We start from the raw sequence: 13,192 nt of genomic DNA on the forward strand, positions 1-13,192 counted from the left end.
GTATCGCGAGACCGAGAGACACTTTTTTTTTTTCTCTCACAAGGCACCCACACTGTAACTCGATTCCCACGGCTTATTGAGCAATAAAGCAAACTACACCTGTCTCCACGCAGAAGAGCTGGAAACACAGCATGAAGAAAAAATAATAATGTTCCGAGATCTCTAACTCGAAAAAATATATTCTTATGTAAAAGGTTTCACATGTCAGTTATATAACTAGTCATCAATCTTAGAGACAGTCAGAATGTGCCCTGTTTTAAAAAGGCCTAAAGACTGATCAGAAGGAACGGATTAAATCAACATTACAACTCAAACAGAAATATTTTGGATATCTACATTTTATTACATAAACTTATTTTCCAAAACTGTGAATATAAAAAACGATGTATAAAAGATTGGAAAAAATGGAATTTCAGCAATTAAGACAGTACTGGATACAGTTTTTTTTTCCAAAAATCACACACAGCATTTGGATATAACACAGAACATGTGATTTTGTAGAAAGAGTTATAAGTAATACCTGCCAATTGTACATGTATACAATATTGTTGAGAGTAATGGCAACTTTTTTATGGTGACATAAGACATCATCCAATCTCTGAATCCCATAATTAAACTACTGTGCAGCATAATTGCTTTCTATAAACTTGTGAAGAAATGGTGACTCAAAAATAGCAAACTTTTGCCATGAGAAGGGCAAATTACTTCTGCCAATGCCAACAGGGCCATGTGTTACAAAAAAAAAGATGGTTCTGCATTAACCAAAATGCAAAGCAAGTGGGTTATAGTCATCTGACATGCCCTCCTCCACTTCCTCTCAGCACTTGGTAACACGCAGCTTCATATGTGACACCACTGTGGGAGCAGAGGATTTTAAATTTAAAAGAAAAGACAAAACTGAGGCATCATCTAGTGCAGCAGATAGTTTAACTTTCATATTTTAAAACCTCTGGGTTTCCCCTTGTATAAATATCCCTTCCATCTTCCACTGCGCAGTGGAAATAACAAGAGATCACAATGCATTATTGGTAGCCTTTTCTCTCGAGGGTGCATGATTTAATGTCTCCTGCTCTTGAAGGGTCCGTCTCATAAAAACCCACTTCAGCTTTTCAGAGTAATGCGACAGTACTTAAGATGGCAGCAGGGATTCTCCCGAAAGGGAAGTCGACAAACCACTACTGCAACAGCCTGCTGCTGCTGCTGCTGTCGTCTGCGGTGCTAGATGAGGAATGAAAACCAGCCTCTATAACAGTCAGATGGCAGATTAACAACGTCAGTATTCACAAATTCTCACACTATCCTTGTAGGCGACCTTCCTGAGTCAGTTAAGATGTTGTGCAGCCACTTCTTTTCTGGAGATCTTTGGAAAAAAGTCTGGTAAATTAGTGACTGAAATTAAAAAGAAATTAAAAAACAAAAAGATGTGCTGTTTGAAAGAAGAACCCTCCGATATGTTCAGAGACAGATAACCACCATAGTTTCGACAAACTCAATCAAGTCTCCAGTCTCCTGCTCTCCAAATGTTTTCAGATTTGAACTCTTTCGAATCCGATGTCAACATTGTCCTCCGCTTTTCAGAGTGTCCCATCGTTTCGGGGCCTCCGCCTTTAAATCTTCCAGAAAATCTTCTTCCTGTAGAGCATGTAGGAGATGAAGACCCAACAGGACGTGGCCACGAGGTTCTGCGTGAGGTGCTCGGCGTGGGATTGGCTGTCGGCCATGCGCCAACGGAAGGGGAAGTACTCCTCGAACACTTCGTGGCCCACGTACACGAGGATGGAGTTCATACCTGGGATAGGAGTGAAGAGTGGATTTAAAAAGGTGGAGTATTTGGTGGATCTAAATTCTCTGTGCCCTGACATACAGAGCTTAGTCACATCGATGGTTGTGTAGACTAAATAATCATACAAGTACTAATACTGAACAACATCTCCACAATCGCCTGGCCTAAATTGGTTTTAACGTTAAAAACAACACTGGGTTGCAGGCCCATCCAGTCTCTACTCTGCTCACCAGGGTAGTAGAAAGGTGCTCCGGACCACCACCTCTTTACATCCACCACGTAGTAGACCAGCACCAGCAGCACGTACGCAAAACAGGCCAGTGTGGTAACATAAGAGAGAGACCTGGAAGAGAAAAGAACAGACACAGCACTGTCAAAGACATTCTGCAACCATTGATCAAGGATATCCCTGTATGTGTGGGGAGCTTTTTTAATTATTTCTTTACAACAAAACAAAAATTGTTTAATAAAAAAAAAAAAATGGAAAAAATTCCATTATTTGCAGTAGCTGAAGGTTAAACACGTCTGACTATGTGCCAGTTATCTCATGCACTGGCGTTGCCTCGGGCTAACATTTGAGCTAGTTACACTGTTGGACTTGTTTTCTGGTGGAACATTTGTGTGTTCAGTATTGAGGACGAGGGAGGCTAGGAGTGAAACGCAAATGTGGAATACCTGGAACACACTGGGATTTTGTTAATTCTATGCAAATGTGAAGTTGGGGAGGGATCTCACATAGCACGCATATAAAACAGAAAAACGTAGGCACCACAAAATGAATTGTCCGTCCACAAAGCCGGCCCACCAAAAAACAGAAAATTGAAGTAGCAAAAACAAAACAAAACACACCATATAGCAGAACAAGTAAAAGTATCAAAGCCGCAATCATTTTGTTTTTTTACTGCCTTTTCCTTGCAGCTTCTTCCTCAAACATTCAGAGTCTTTACCAGAGGTTTTTGTTGACAGGAATGAAGCCCTGGTCCGTGGAACACTTGGTCAGAACTGCTGATATGACTCCCTGTGTGTCACAAGAGACTTTATTATTCACTCAGGAAAGCAAAATTAAACTCAATCAAATATTGAGACGCGGATCATATTTAAAAAAAACAAAAAACAATGACTTATTTAAAATAATTAAAAGACAACAATAAATTGATACAGGTGTGTGCAGACACTGTAGAAGCATAAGACGTGATTAAACAAGTGAATGTGCTTACCAGGAAGAGACCCCATATGAGAAATCTTGACATGATACTTGTGTGGAGATCTCTGTAGTGTAAGATTATTTTTCCTGCCTGGGGACAATAAAAAGAAAAAAAGAAAATTACCGGCTTTATCGTTGTGAATTAGGACTTCAGAAATCTGAATAAACACAGGAGACAAAAAGCAAGAGAGAACCAGACAAATAGACATTACATACCTGCAATCCAAGAAAAGCCATGAGGACGGAGTTGATGCTGCCAAGAACACCTTCTGGATCGTATGGCATATGTGTTGCGTAAATCACCTTTTTGTTTTGATAGAGAAACAGAATTTGAACTCCAGTATAAAGTACAGTATTGTATGACTATTCTTGGCATGGTTTGCGTTGTGTTGCTGGTCACTCACCCGAGAAGAGGGAGTCTGGTAGATGTGGCTCTCTCCAAGCAGCCATCGGTCAATGAAAGCGGCAGCGCCACCAGTACAGTTGGCGTACTGGCCCATGTCCCCGATCCCACCTGGACCCAGATAGCCGCTGTTCAGAACCAGAGGAGACGGCAAGTCAGTGTTATCAATGCGGGATAAAGCATGGGCCTCTCAACCTTTTGTTCACATCCCTTTCACTGTTTTTCATTTCTTTGAATGTTGAGCTCATTTAGATTTACATATATTACTTTGTAAATGACCAAAAACATATACAGCGGGTATTATAAGTATTGAACACGTCAACATTTTTCTCAGTAAATATATTTCTAAAGGTGCCATTGACATGAAATTTTCACCAGATGTCGGTAACAACCCAAGTAATCCATACATGCAAAGAAAACCAAACAAATAAATTCAGAAATTAAGTTATGTGTAATAAAACGGAATGACACAGGGAAAAAGTATTGAACACATGAAGAAAGGGAGGTGCAAAAAGGCATGGAAAGCCAAGACACCAGCTGAAATCTATCAGTAATTAGAAAGCAATCCTGCCCCTTGTCAGTGCAAATTAATATCAGCTGGTTCAGTCCCAACTGATGGCCTTTAAAAAGGTGTCTCATTACCAAGGTGTCACACAACAAACATCTCATGATGGGTAAAAGCAAAAAGCTCTCTCAAGACCTTCGCAACCTTATTGTTGCAAAACATACTGATGGCATTGGTTACAGAACGATTTCTAAACGTTCCAGCGAGCACTGTTGGGGCCATAATCCGGAAGTGGAAAGAACATCATTTCACCATAAACCGGCCACGACCAGGTGCTCCTTGCAAGACTTCTGACAGAGGAGTGAAATAATTATCAGAAGAGTTGTCCAAGAGCCAAGGACCACTTGTGGAGAGCTTCAGAAAAACGTGGAATTAGCAGGTACAATTGTTTCAAAGAAAACAATAAGTAATGCACTCAACCGCCGTGGCCTGTATGCACGCTCACCACGCTCACCACGCAAGACATCATGGTGTGTGGCTGTTTTTCAGCATACAGCACTGGCAAACTTCACATAATTGAAGGAAGGATAAAAATCTGCTGCCATCTACCAGGATGATGAAGATGAAACGAGGGTGGACATTTCAGCAAGACAATGATCTCAAACACACAGCCAAGGAAACTCTCCATTGGTTTCAGAGAAAGAAAATAAAGCTGCTAGAATGGCCCAGCCAATCACCTGACTTGAATCCAATAGAAAATCTATGGAAAGAACTAAAGATCAGAGTTCATAGAAGAGGCCCACGGAACCTTCAATATTTGAAGACTGTTTGTGTTTGAGCAATGCATGCGACTAGTTTCTCCATACAGGAGGCGTCTTGAAGCCGTCATTACCAACAAAGGCTTTTGTACGAAGTATTAAATACATTTCAGTAAGCGTGTTCAATACTTTTCCCCTGTGTCATTCTATTTTATTACACATTACTTAATTTATGAACTTATTTGTTTGGTTTTCTTTGTGTGTATGGATTCCTTGGGTTGTTACCGACATCTAGTGGAAATTTCATGTCAATAGCACCTTTTAGAAATATATTTACTGAGAAGAATGGTGACGTGTTCAATACTTATTTTACCCGCTGTATATTAAATTTAATCTAACAATTTGGCAGTACTTCTGCAGCCCACTAGATGGTGCTCTGAGGCTGACTGGTGGGCCAGCAAAGTGGTAAAGAAAAGATGGGAATAATGGTGTGGTTTGAAAACAGACACAAACCTATAGATAACATTTTAAGGGATTCTAGGGTTTCTTATTTAAGCAATCCCTTTATGATATTGGCTCAGTTATTCCCTAAATATATTTCAGCGACAGAAAATCTTAAAACCTCGCTCTGAATTAAAAATGTCCTTGTAGACACTAGTAAAGCATCGCCTGATAATCACACTGAACTGCCATTACATTTCACCCAGACACATACAAACACCAAAGAAGACACGTAGACAAAAATTTCAGAAGTGGTCAAATCCTCGTGGCTTGCTGAGCGTTTCTCTTTTTTACATGGACACAAACATGCCCGGTTTTACTCACGTGGGGCAATCTGGCACAGGAAGTAGGAAAGTGAGGCACAGCCACATGACTTCTAAGAGAAGCACACACAGCCAGGCAGGCCAGTACAGCAAGATGTCAAGGCCAGGGGACCACCAAGCATCCTGGAGCACAGAGACACAGCTTCAAGCAAACACTTTTGAAACACACATATTAAAATACATCAAAGTTAAACAAGAAATCAGAGCATCGGAACTCATTTGCTGGCTAACCGTTGTAAGGATGTCAAGATGACCTCTCGCCACCAGCAGATCCAGGCTGGCCACAGCTAAGTAAGACCAGGCCAGGCGCTGCAACACACCAGGGATCCTCAGGTTGTCCCAAAATACTGTGGAGTGGACGAGTGTCAGCGTGAGGCAGAAAAAATTGGAACGATATCAAACAACATGGCTTAATTAATCGTCTAAATGTTTTTTTGGGGGTATTGAAGCGGTGTGCTTATACTCACACGGTCCCTGGCAGTAGTTTGGGTTGATGATGAAGACGCCGATGATGAAGAGCTGCACACTCCTCCACACAACTTTCCTCAGCAGCGATTTGCGGGTGGAGCCGGCGCGGAGCATGGAGTTGATCGACAGGGCGACGGACGTCCCCATTATGAACACGAACCTGGTGAAGGAGGCAAAACGCTACGTGTGAGAAAAATGAGGAAGGAGGTGAAAATGACATAAAAAGGATCCAATTCTAATTAGCTCACCAAGGGAAGACTAGATCCGCCACAGTCAGGCCTGGAAGAAGACAAAACGGGAAAAACAGAGGCTTTAAAATCAACAGCAATGCCAAGATGGGCGACAAAAGATCTGTGAATTTTTTTCTGCTTGATTAAAAATATAAAAGTAGAACCAGGCGGGGCTCACCATTCCAGCTTTCGTGTCTGAAGAACCAGTATCGCCCTCCTCCGTAGTTCACAAACACCATGATGACTAAGGACAAACTGACAGCACAGAGAGAAAAAGCATTGAGGTTATACCAAATGAGTCTAAAGTTACATGGACATATTTGTTTTTAAAATGATGCATCAACATTAAAATATGACAGGAATACAACCACACGGTTCACATTAGGAGGAAAACTACGACGTCAAGTCTGCATCAATGTTAATCTCATCAGTAGAGGCTCATTTATGAGTCGCATTTCCAGCGTCAGTCGTACTAAAATGTCCCTTTGCAGTGAATATCACATGATATGACGGATCAAACCCTGTGGTAATTAAGTTAATATCTAATAAGTTAATATTGAGGAAGCGGAGCTGGAGGGCTGATGACTGGAGGGGGGGGGAGGAGGACCTTACCCTCTGAATGTGTCCAGAGATCGCAGCCTCTTGCTGGGGCTGGGAGATGGAGGGAGGATGTTGTCAGCAACTAGTGACACCGCCCTGCCAGGGGAGCCCAGCTCCTGAATGAGGAAAGTTAGATGTCAACACTGGAGTAACAAACCATGGTTAATAAAAAATCCCATGAACATTTGACCACTATGAGGTTTTTTTGAAGAACATTTTTAGACACATGCAATATTCAATATTTTTGTTTTATTTTGAAAGAGTATTAAAACTCTCCACCAAAACCTTAAATCGTATACTGTTAAGAGCCAATGAGAGCCATGTGATACATAAGAAATAATACATTTTATTCGTGTCACATGTTTCACACTCTTAAAGAGCTTTTTAATGCAGAATAAAAATTCAGACCCCAATAAATAAATCGAACATATTTGGTCGGCAAAATCAGGTACTGGAGTTTGTTGTTGGAATAAATATCCTCTGTACACAAACACTCACGGAGTTGATGAGCCTCTCCGTTTCCATGGAGCCGGCCATTCGGAACAGGATACCCCTCACTATGTCAAGCCTGGACAAGAAGGGAATCAACCAGTTTAGGACTAAGTCTATAATACGCACACGCTCTAGACACACAAATACAACAGGAGGGTTTATCTGTACTTGGCAGAAATCTTAGCAAGACATGTTTATCACTTTACCCTAATACTTTTGTTCCGATGGCAGAAGCCAAGGCCAGCCCAGCGAAGACCAGGAAAGCTACCAAGATGGCTGTGTGGAGGGAGAGAGGAGCGTTATTTAAACGTGCCATGTTGTATGTACAGCGCGACAGGGATGAAAATGGCATCAAAACAGTGGACATATGTGCAGGTCAAACATGCGTATGTGTGTGAGGGACTCACGCATGTAGCTGTTGACGGGGTCCGCATCAGTCACTACGGAGCAGTTGTACACTAAGGAGTCGTTCAGATCTTTCACCCACAGAGAGTAGTTCCCGTGCTCCTCAAAGTGGAATGGAACCCTGAAATGAAGAATGATGTGTCATAACCGCCAGCAAACCAACCAGACCGACATATGCTCATAGTCATTCCACGGTGCATTCATTTTATAAATGTAGATTGTCATTCAACAATGGGGAAAAAGTTTGGCAAATACACGATCAATCAATCAATTCTACTGATATAGCACCTTTCAAACTAATCACATGCCATTCAAAAGGGCTTTACAAGTGATTGATATAAATATAGGAAAAAAAAGACAAAAATGAGGCTAGATGGAGAGATTAACGCACACTAAACGAAATTATGAAGATAATAAGAAATAAAATATGTATAAACTATAGCCTTAAAAACACACCAGACACTGTAATATCAGAAAAAATAATAAGCAATAATAATTATTAAAACCCTTAAAATATAAAAGACTAGATAAAAGCCAATGAAGCAAATAAATGTAAATTACGTCCACTGCCATGTAGAATTTAAGGGTCTGCTCTTTGTAAATATGTATTTCCCTTATTTGCTGCATGCTTTGACAGTGAATATTATTATTTAGATGTACAACAGCATCTCAACTGTGAAGTGGAACTGTGAAGGATCTGTAAAGACCTTCAGATGTTATATTCATGCATAGCCCTGCTGTACTATCATGTCCACGAGGGCATACCGCATGGTAAAACCCCATCACAAATCGTATTCAATACCCCTAAAAATATTTGTTTAGTTACATATAAAGCTCAGAAATGTGTTGTAACATATTTCATGAAACATGTTTAGGCTCATTTATAGATTTACTGTAAATGAGACTTTAAGAATGGATTACAAGGCAACATATCTGAAACGTTTACACAGTATATGTTTTATTATGTTGCCAGTTCTGGTGATTGTGAAAGCAATGTCTTAGTTCTTAAACTCACGTGCAGAACTCCAGGTTGCCAGAAGTGCCGTTGAGCTGCAGTGTAATTTCATGCTGTGTGCTCACAACGAAGTCTGCCGAACTGGGCCGACCAGGACCGGGCGCTGCGGGCAGCACCCCCAGCTGCTGATACAAACACTAGCACACAGGGACACAATGGGCTCCAGATCACAACACCGTCCTCCTCTGAAACAAATCATACAGCCACAGAGAATACATGGTGTGTGTGCGTGTGTGTGTGTGTGTGTGCCTACCTGATAGCATCGCTCTGACACCCAGGACACCACCACCTCTTTGTCCAGCTCATTGTTGACTGTCAGTATCGCCTCATCCATCTTCCAAGCTGTGTGCTTCTGATGAGGGCGGCCAGCTGGAGTAAGAAACAGCAGCACACATTAGATAAAACCCTTTCCCTCTCCACATGCATCAGCATGAAGTGTAGCCGACCACACCCAGCTGTGTGAAGCCACTGTTCACTGAGCCAACCTTGTGATCAGCATTCACATAAACCAGAGACCGATAGTGCTAGTGATCTGGTTGGAACCAAAGGGCACATGTGTAAAATAATCCCCAGCTTCCCTGATTCCTCGTTGACCTACATACCTTTTGAACAAAACACAAAAAAAAAAACCTTTGCAGAGGCTACAGATGTGCAGATGGCTTTTCTGTAACTTACCCCAAACTCACTGCTACCCTTATGGACGAGGAGCCTCTTCCATACCAGAGTGACTACTGCCGGGACAGGAGAGCATGTGAGAGGGCTGGAGGTTTGGCCCCGTGGTCACATGCTCTCTGCTAATCCGCCAACCACCCCCAGGAGGGACGATTAAACCACTGGGACTGACAGCTGTGCCTTTCAGCTGTTTGAGCTCAGCTACGGGTAGCCACGAGCTTCATGGCTCGATACTTAAACGACATATCTACATACATAGGACACTCAGATACCTACAGGCAGACACGGCGGCGGTCAGCGGGACCACGCACACGGCTACGACCAAGGCCAGGGCAGCGAGGGACCACATGCGTGTGTCTGGCTGGGTCGTTTCTTTCCGGCTTGCCTGGTTCTTCCCTGAGCCTGAAGATGCGTCTTCTCTGGTTTCCCTTTTGCCATAACAGATGCTACTTCCTGACATCGTAGTGGGAGCGACGAGGGTCAAAGTACATCGGTGACGCTTTACTTAGTTACCTGTCTGTCGCCGGTCACTAGGCTGTCTGTTACTATGGTAACGTGTATATATTAATATATATTCTTAGATTTATTTATTATGATTAAATTAATTCATTTATTTTATTGTTTTTTTTAGCGTTTTATTATTATTATATTTGATTATTGTGATTGTTTTACCCTGTACAGCACCTTGAGATTTCATTGTATTTTAAAGTGTGCTATATCAATTATTATTATTATTTATTATTATTATTTCATCCAATAATGAACACGTTTGCGTCTGTATTTATAAGATTTTTCTTTTTAGTTATTGTGGATTTTTTATTTATTTTTCTTACTTACTTATTTAAAATACTTGTTTGTTTTTATCTACTATGTACCTTGTTTGCACTATATCTATGCTGCTGTAATCCTGTAAATGTCCCCGCTGCAGCACTAATAAAGTATTATCTTATCTTATTATTTCATCCAATAATGAACACGCTTGCCTCTGTATTTTTGAGAGTCTCCCCGACAGACTTTGGACGTTTCTCAAGTGAGCAGAACTCTCCTCAACCCCGACCTTTAACCAGATAATCACCATGAGCGACTGACGCATGCGCACTGCGATGCGACAGCAAGGACACCCAATCGATAACCGAGTGATTCATCCGTGCGCCTCCCTTCTGATTCCATCCGTCACAATGGCTGATAAACAGAAAAGGTAAACATAATGTTAGCCCACTTGTAATGTTTAACTGCTCAACACAGTGTATGATACACAATGATGACTAAATAGTCACGTTGAAGTAACTATGAATATAGTTTAGGAGGCTAGCAAACTGGCTAGCTAGCATCGTTAGCTAACATTTGCACCCTGTTTTTCTCTCTCGTGACCTACACTGTTGTACTTTTTTCTTGTTTACAGTGTCAAAATAGCAGCTGGAGCCGTAGTGTGTGTCGAAAGTGAAATCAGAGGAGATGTCACCATAGGTAAGAGGTTTCCAAGTAGTCACTGCTGCTGCTGACTGGACAAAACTTGCATTTCTTAAGTCTTAACTTGTTATTATTGTTATTTAAATGATCTGTGTTTGCTCAGGCCCCAGGACAGTAGTCCACCCAAAAGCTCGCATCATCGCAGAGGCAGGACCCATCGTGATTGGAGAGGGCAATCTGATCGAGGAGCAAGCTCTGATCATTAACGGGTAAATCAATGATCCCTCTGTACCTGAATGTACAACATGTCGACTGTAACACTGTTTTATATATGTCTCTGTATTCAAACTACCCGTACCTGCATCATGATGGCGATAATAAACTATGTTTGTTCTGCCCCACAGTTACCCAGAAAACATCACACCAGAGTCCGAGGTGGAACCAAAGACGATGACCATTGGCATGAACAATGTGTTTGAAGTTGGCTGTGGTATCCTTTATAATAATAATAATAATAATTAAGCCTTTATTAGTCCCACAATGGGGAAATTCGGTTCTCTGCATTTGACCCATCCCGGAGGAGCAGTGGGCTGCAATGAAGCGCCCGGGGAGCAATTTTTGGGGTTAGGTGTCTCGCTCAAGGACACCTCGGCATGTTGCCTGTAGAGGGATTCGAACCACCGACCTTGTGGTTGTGGGTCAAGCGCTCTACCTCATGTGCCACAGCCGCCCCAATGATGACCTACACGACCAGTCGTATGCTAGAAGTCACATTGTTAGGGCCCCGAGCCGACAAGTAATCCAAAGAATTCTTCTTTTTTGGTTATTCACCCTCTTTTCAGGGCCTAATCATATTCAAAGTCTCACCACATTATTCAAAAATGATATATTATGTTAACCATTAACTATATATATCTAAAAAAAAAATCCTTAGCTGACAACTTACAGTATCACAAGCCCTGAAGATTGGTGACAACAACATGATTGAATCCAAAGGTAGGATGTTTTGTGTCTGTATGTTCATGTGTGAGTAACCCACATCTGCAGGACCGCAATAGAAATAAGCCTCTGGCCTCAATTGCGTTTTTCATCTTTGTTTTTGACATGTGTTATGACTGCAGTGCATAGTTGTGTTGTTTTTTTTTTTACATGATCAAGTGAAATCAATCAACTCACCTTATCAGAATGTCCTCTCTTTTGTTGTCTAGCTGACGTTGGCAGGAATGTGATCCTCACCAGTGGCTGTATCATCGGAGCCTTCTGTCAGGTCAACACGTGTGAGGTCATACCTGAGAACACGGTCATCTACGGCTCTGGATGTATGAGGCGGGTCCAGACGGAGAGACCGCAGGTACGGAGGTGTCCCATTACGTTTTCCGCTCACAGGGGGACCATTAAAATGTGGTTTTCTTTACTGAACCTGTAAATCTTTGCTCTGATCTAACTAATGGAAGGATGGAAGGAGTCTTTTGCCTGTCCTTTGATATTCTCCACAGCCGTTCATCCGATCAACTTCACACCTCCGGGTGTGTTGCTCAGGACCAAAAGAAGTGCAGCATCCAGTGTGAAGTTGTTTGGATGAGCCGTTGCCTGTTTGAATAGGCCCCGCCCCTAGTGTTTATATGATCACAGATCTTGCTCTTCTTTGAAGCACATCTTTTTTTATGTCAGAGCTCCTACATTAATCCATTTTTGAAAGAAGTTGTCTTTTTTCAACCATGCCTTTTGCAAAAACACATTGTGTGGAATACATAGTACATGTATTGTTTTTACAGCCCTGGAGGTTCCTATGAGAATTTGGACATTACTGCATCTGCATGGAAGGAATAACAGTTAGACCTCTGGGCACCATACATTTAAGAAATGTGTTCCAGCATGGCAGCTTCTAATTTGCACTGAGAATGTTTTTCCCCCCCATAGTCTACTCAACTTGATCAGGAAAACCAATTATTAGTCATGGTTCTTCTGATCTACTGTGGTTTTAGGAGTGAAATATTTTAAAATCGCCAATGTCTGATTTTGAGAGCATTGTGAAAAAACAACTCCTATATCCTCAGCTTACTAACGAGTCTTTATTGTCACCTTTACAGCCCCAAACTCTTCAGCTCGACTTTCTGATGAAGATTTTGCCAAACTACCACCATCTGAAGAAAACAGTTAAAGCCGGACACATTGCCAGCTAGAATGTAACTTAATGCCTTTTGAAGTCGACTTGTAAATGGCTAGCAAACCTGTATTTAAATAGGTAATTCTGGAATGAAGCGTGAATGTATATAATTATATAATATGTACCTAGCTTGTCACTCTCTGAGAAATATTTTCTACTCTAACCACAATGCATTTCATCTTCATCCTGCTGGGCTCATGCATCCTTTTCTATGATTGATTCATTAAATAACCTCAGAAAGGTTGATGGTGTGCTT

General features: G+C 41.6%; 2 protein-coding genes across 4 annotated transcripts; one reads left to right on the forward strand and one right to left on the reverse strand.

Moving 5' to 3' along the window:
- Positions 1–329: 329 nt before the first annotated feature.
- Positions 330–9,903, reverse strand: hgsnat (heparan-alpha-glucosaminide N-acetyltransferase). 2 transcript variants are annotated; one of them, XM_054604938.1, is made up of 18 exons: positions 9,636–9,903; positions 8,941–9,056; positions 8,688–8,824; positions 7,675–7,793; positions 7,474–7,543; positions 7,274–7,343; positions 6,788–6,891; positions 6,354–6,430; positions 6,194–6,224; positions 5,945–6,105; positions 5,709–5,824; positions 5,479–5,600; positions 3,392–3,518; positions 3,204–3,290; positions 3,001–3,078; positions 2,731–2,801; positions 2,014–2,126; positions 330–1,789 (listed from the first exon to the last, which is right to left on the reverse strand). In XM_054604938.1, the coding sequence occupies exons 1-18, from the start codon at positions 9,817–9,819 to the stop codon at positions 1,608–1,610; spliced, it is 1,965 nt and encodes a 654-aa protein (XP_054460913.1). In that variant the 5' UTR covers positions 9,820–9,903; the 3' UTR covers positions 330–1,607. The 2 variants fall into 2 exon arrangements, with proteins under 2 accessions (XP_054460913.1, XP_054460914.1); XM_054604939.1 differs by lacking the exon at positions 9,636–9,903 and adding an exon at positions 9,363–9,615.
- On the forward strand, positions 9,832–13,175 carry LOC129096226 (dynactin subunit 6-like). 2 transcript variants are annotated; one of them, XM_054604944.1, is made up of 8 exons: positions 9,832–9,909; positions 10,372–10,557; positions 10,762–10,826; positions 10,933–11,038; positions 11,174–11,259; positions 11,718–11,765; positions 11,978–12,120; positions 12,860–13,175. In XM_054604944.1, exons 2-8 carry the CDS (start codon positions 10,451–10,453, stop codon positions 12,950–12,952), a joined length of 648 nt encoding a protein of 215 aa, XP_054460919.1. In that variant the 5' UTR covers positions 9,832–9,909; positions 10,372–10,450; the 3' UTR covers positions 12,953–13,175. The 2 variants fall into 2 exon arrangements, with proteins under 2 accessions (XP_054460919.1, XP_054460918.1); XM_054604943.1 differs by lacking the exon at positions 9,832–9,909 and having other exon boundaries at positions 10,358–10,557.
- Positions 13,176–13,192: the final 17 nt, after the last annotated feature.

This window comes from Anoplopoma fimbria, chromosome 9 (assembly GCF_027596085.1).
Source record: "Anoplopoma fimbria isolate UVic2021 breed Golden Eagle Sablefish chromosome 9, Afim_UVic_2022, whole genome shotgun sequence".
Classification (NCBI taxonomy): Eukaryota; Metazoa; Chordata; class Actinopteri; order Perciformes; family Anoplopomatidae; genus Anoplopoma; species Anoplopoma fimbria.

Excerpts from the sequence above, each read along its gene's own strand:
- hgsnat (XM_054604938.1), bottom strand. The coding sequence starts at position 9,819 with ATGTCAGGAAGTAGCATCTGTTATGGCAAAAGGGAAACCAGAGAAGAC. Across the intron at positions 6,106-6,193 it reads GCGGATCTAGTCTTCCCTTG|GTTCGTGTTCATAATGGGGA; the intron begins GTGAGCTAATTA and ends CTCCTTCACCAG. Across the intron at positions 5,825-5,944 it reads AAACTACTGCCAGGGACCGT|TATTTTGGGACAACCTGAGG; the intron begins GTGAGTATAAGC and ends TCCACTCCACAG.
- LOC129096226 (XM_054604944.1), top strand. The coding sequence starts at position 10,451 with ATGCGCACTGCGATGCGACAGCAAGGACACCCAATCGATAACCGAGTG. Across the intron at positions 11,039-11,173 it reads CAAGCTCTGATCATTAACGG|TTACCCAGAAAACATCACAC; the intron begins GTAAATCAATGA and ends TCTGCCCCACAG. Across the intron at positions 11,766-11,977 it reads CAACATGATTGAATCCAAAG|CTGACGTTGGCAGGAATGTG; the intron begins GTAGGATGTTTT and ends TTTGTTGTCTAG.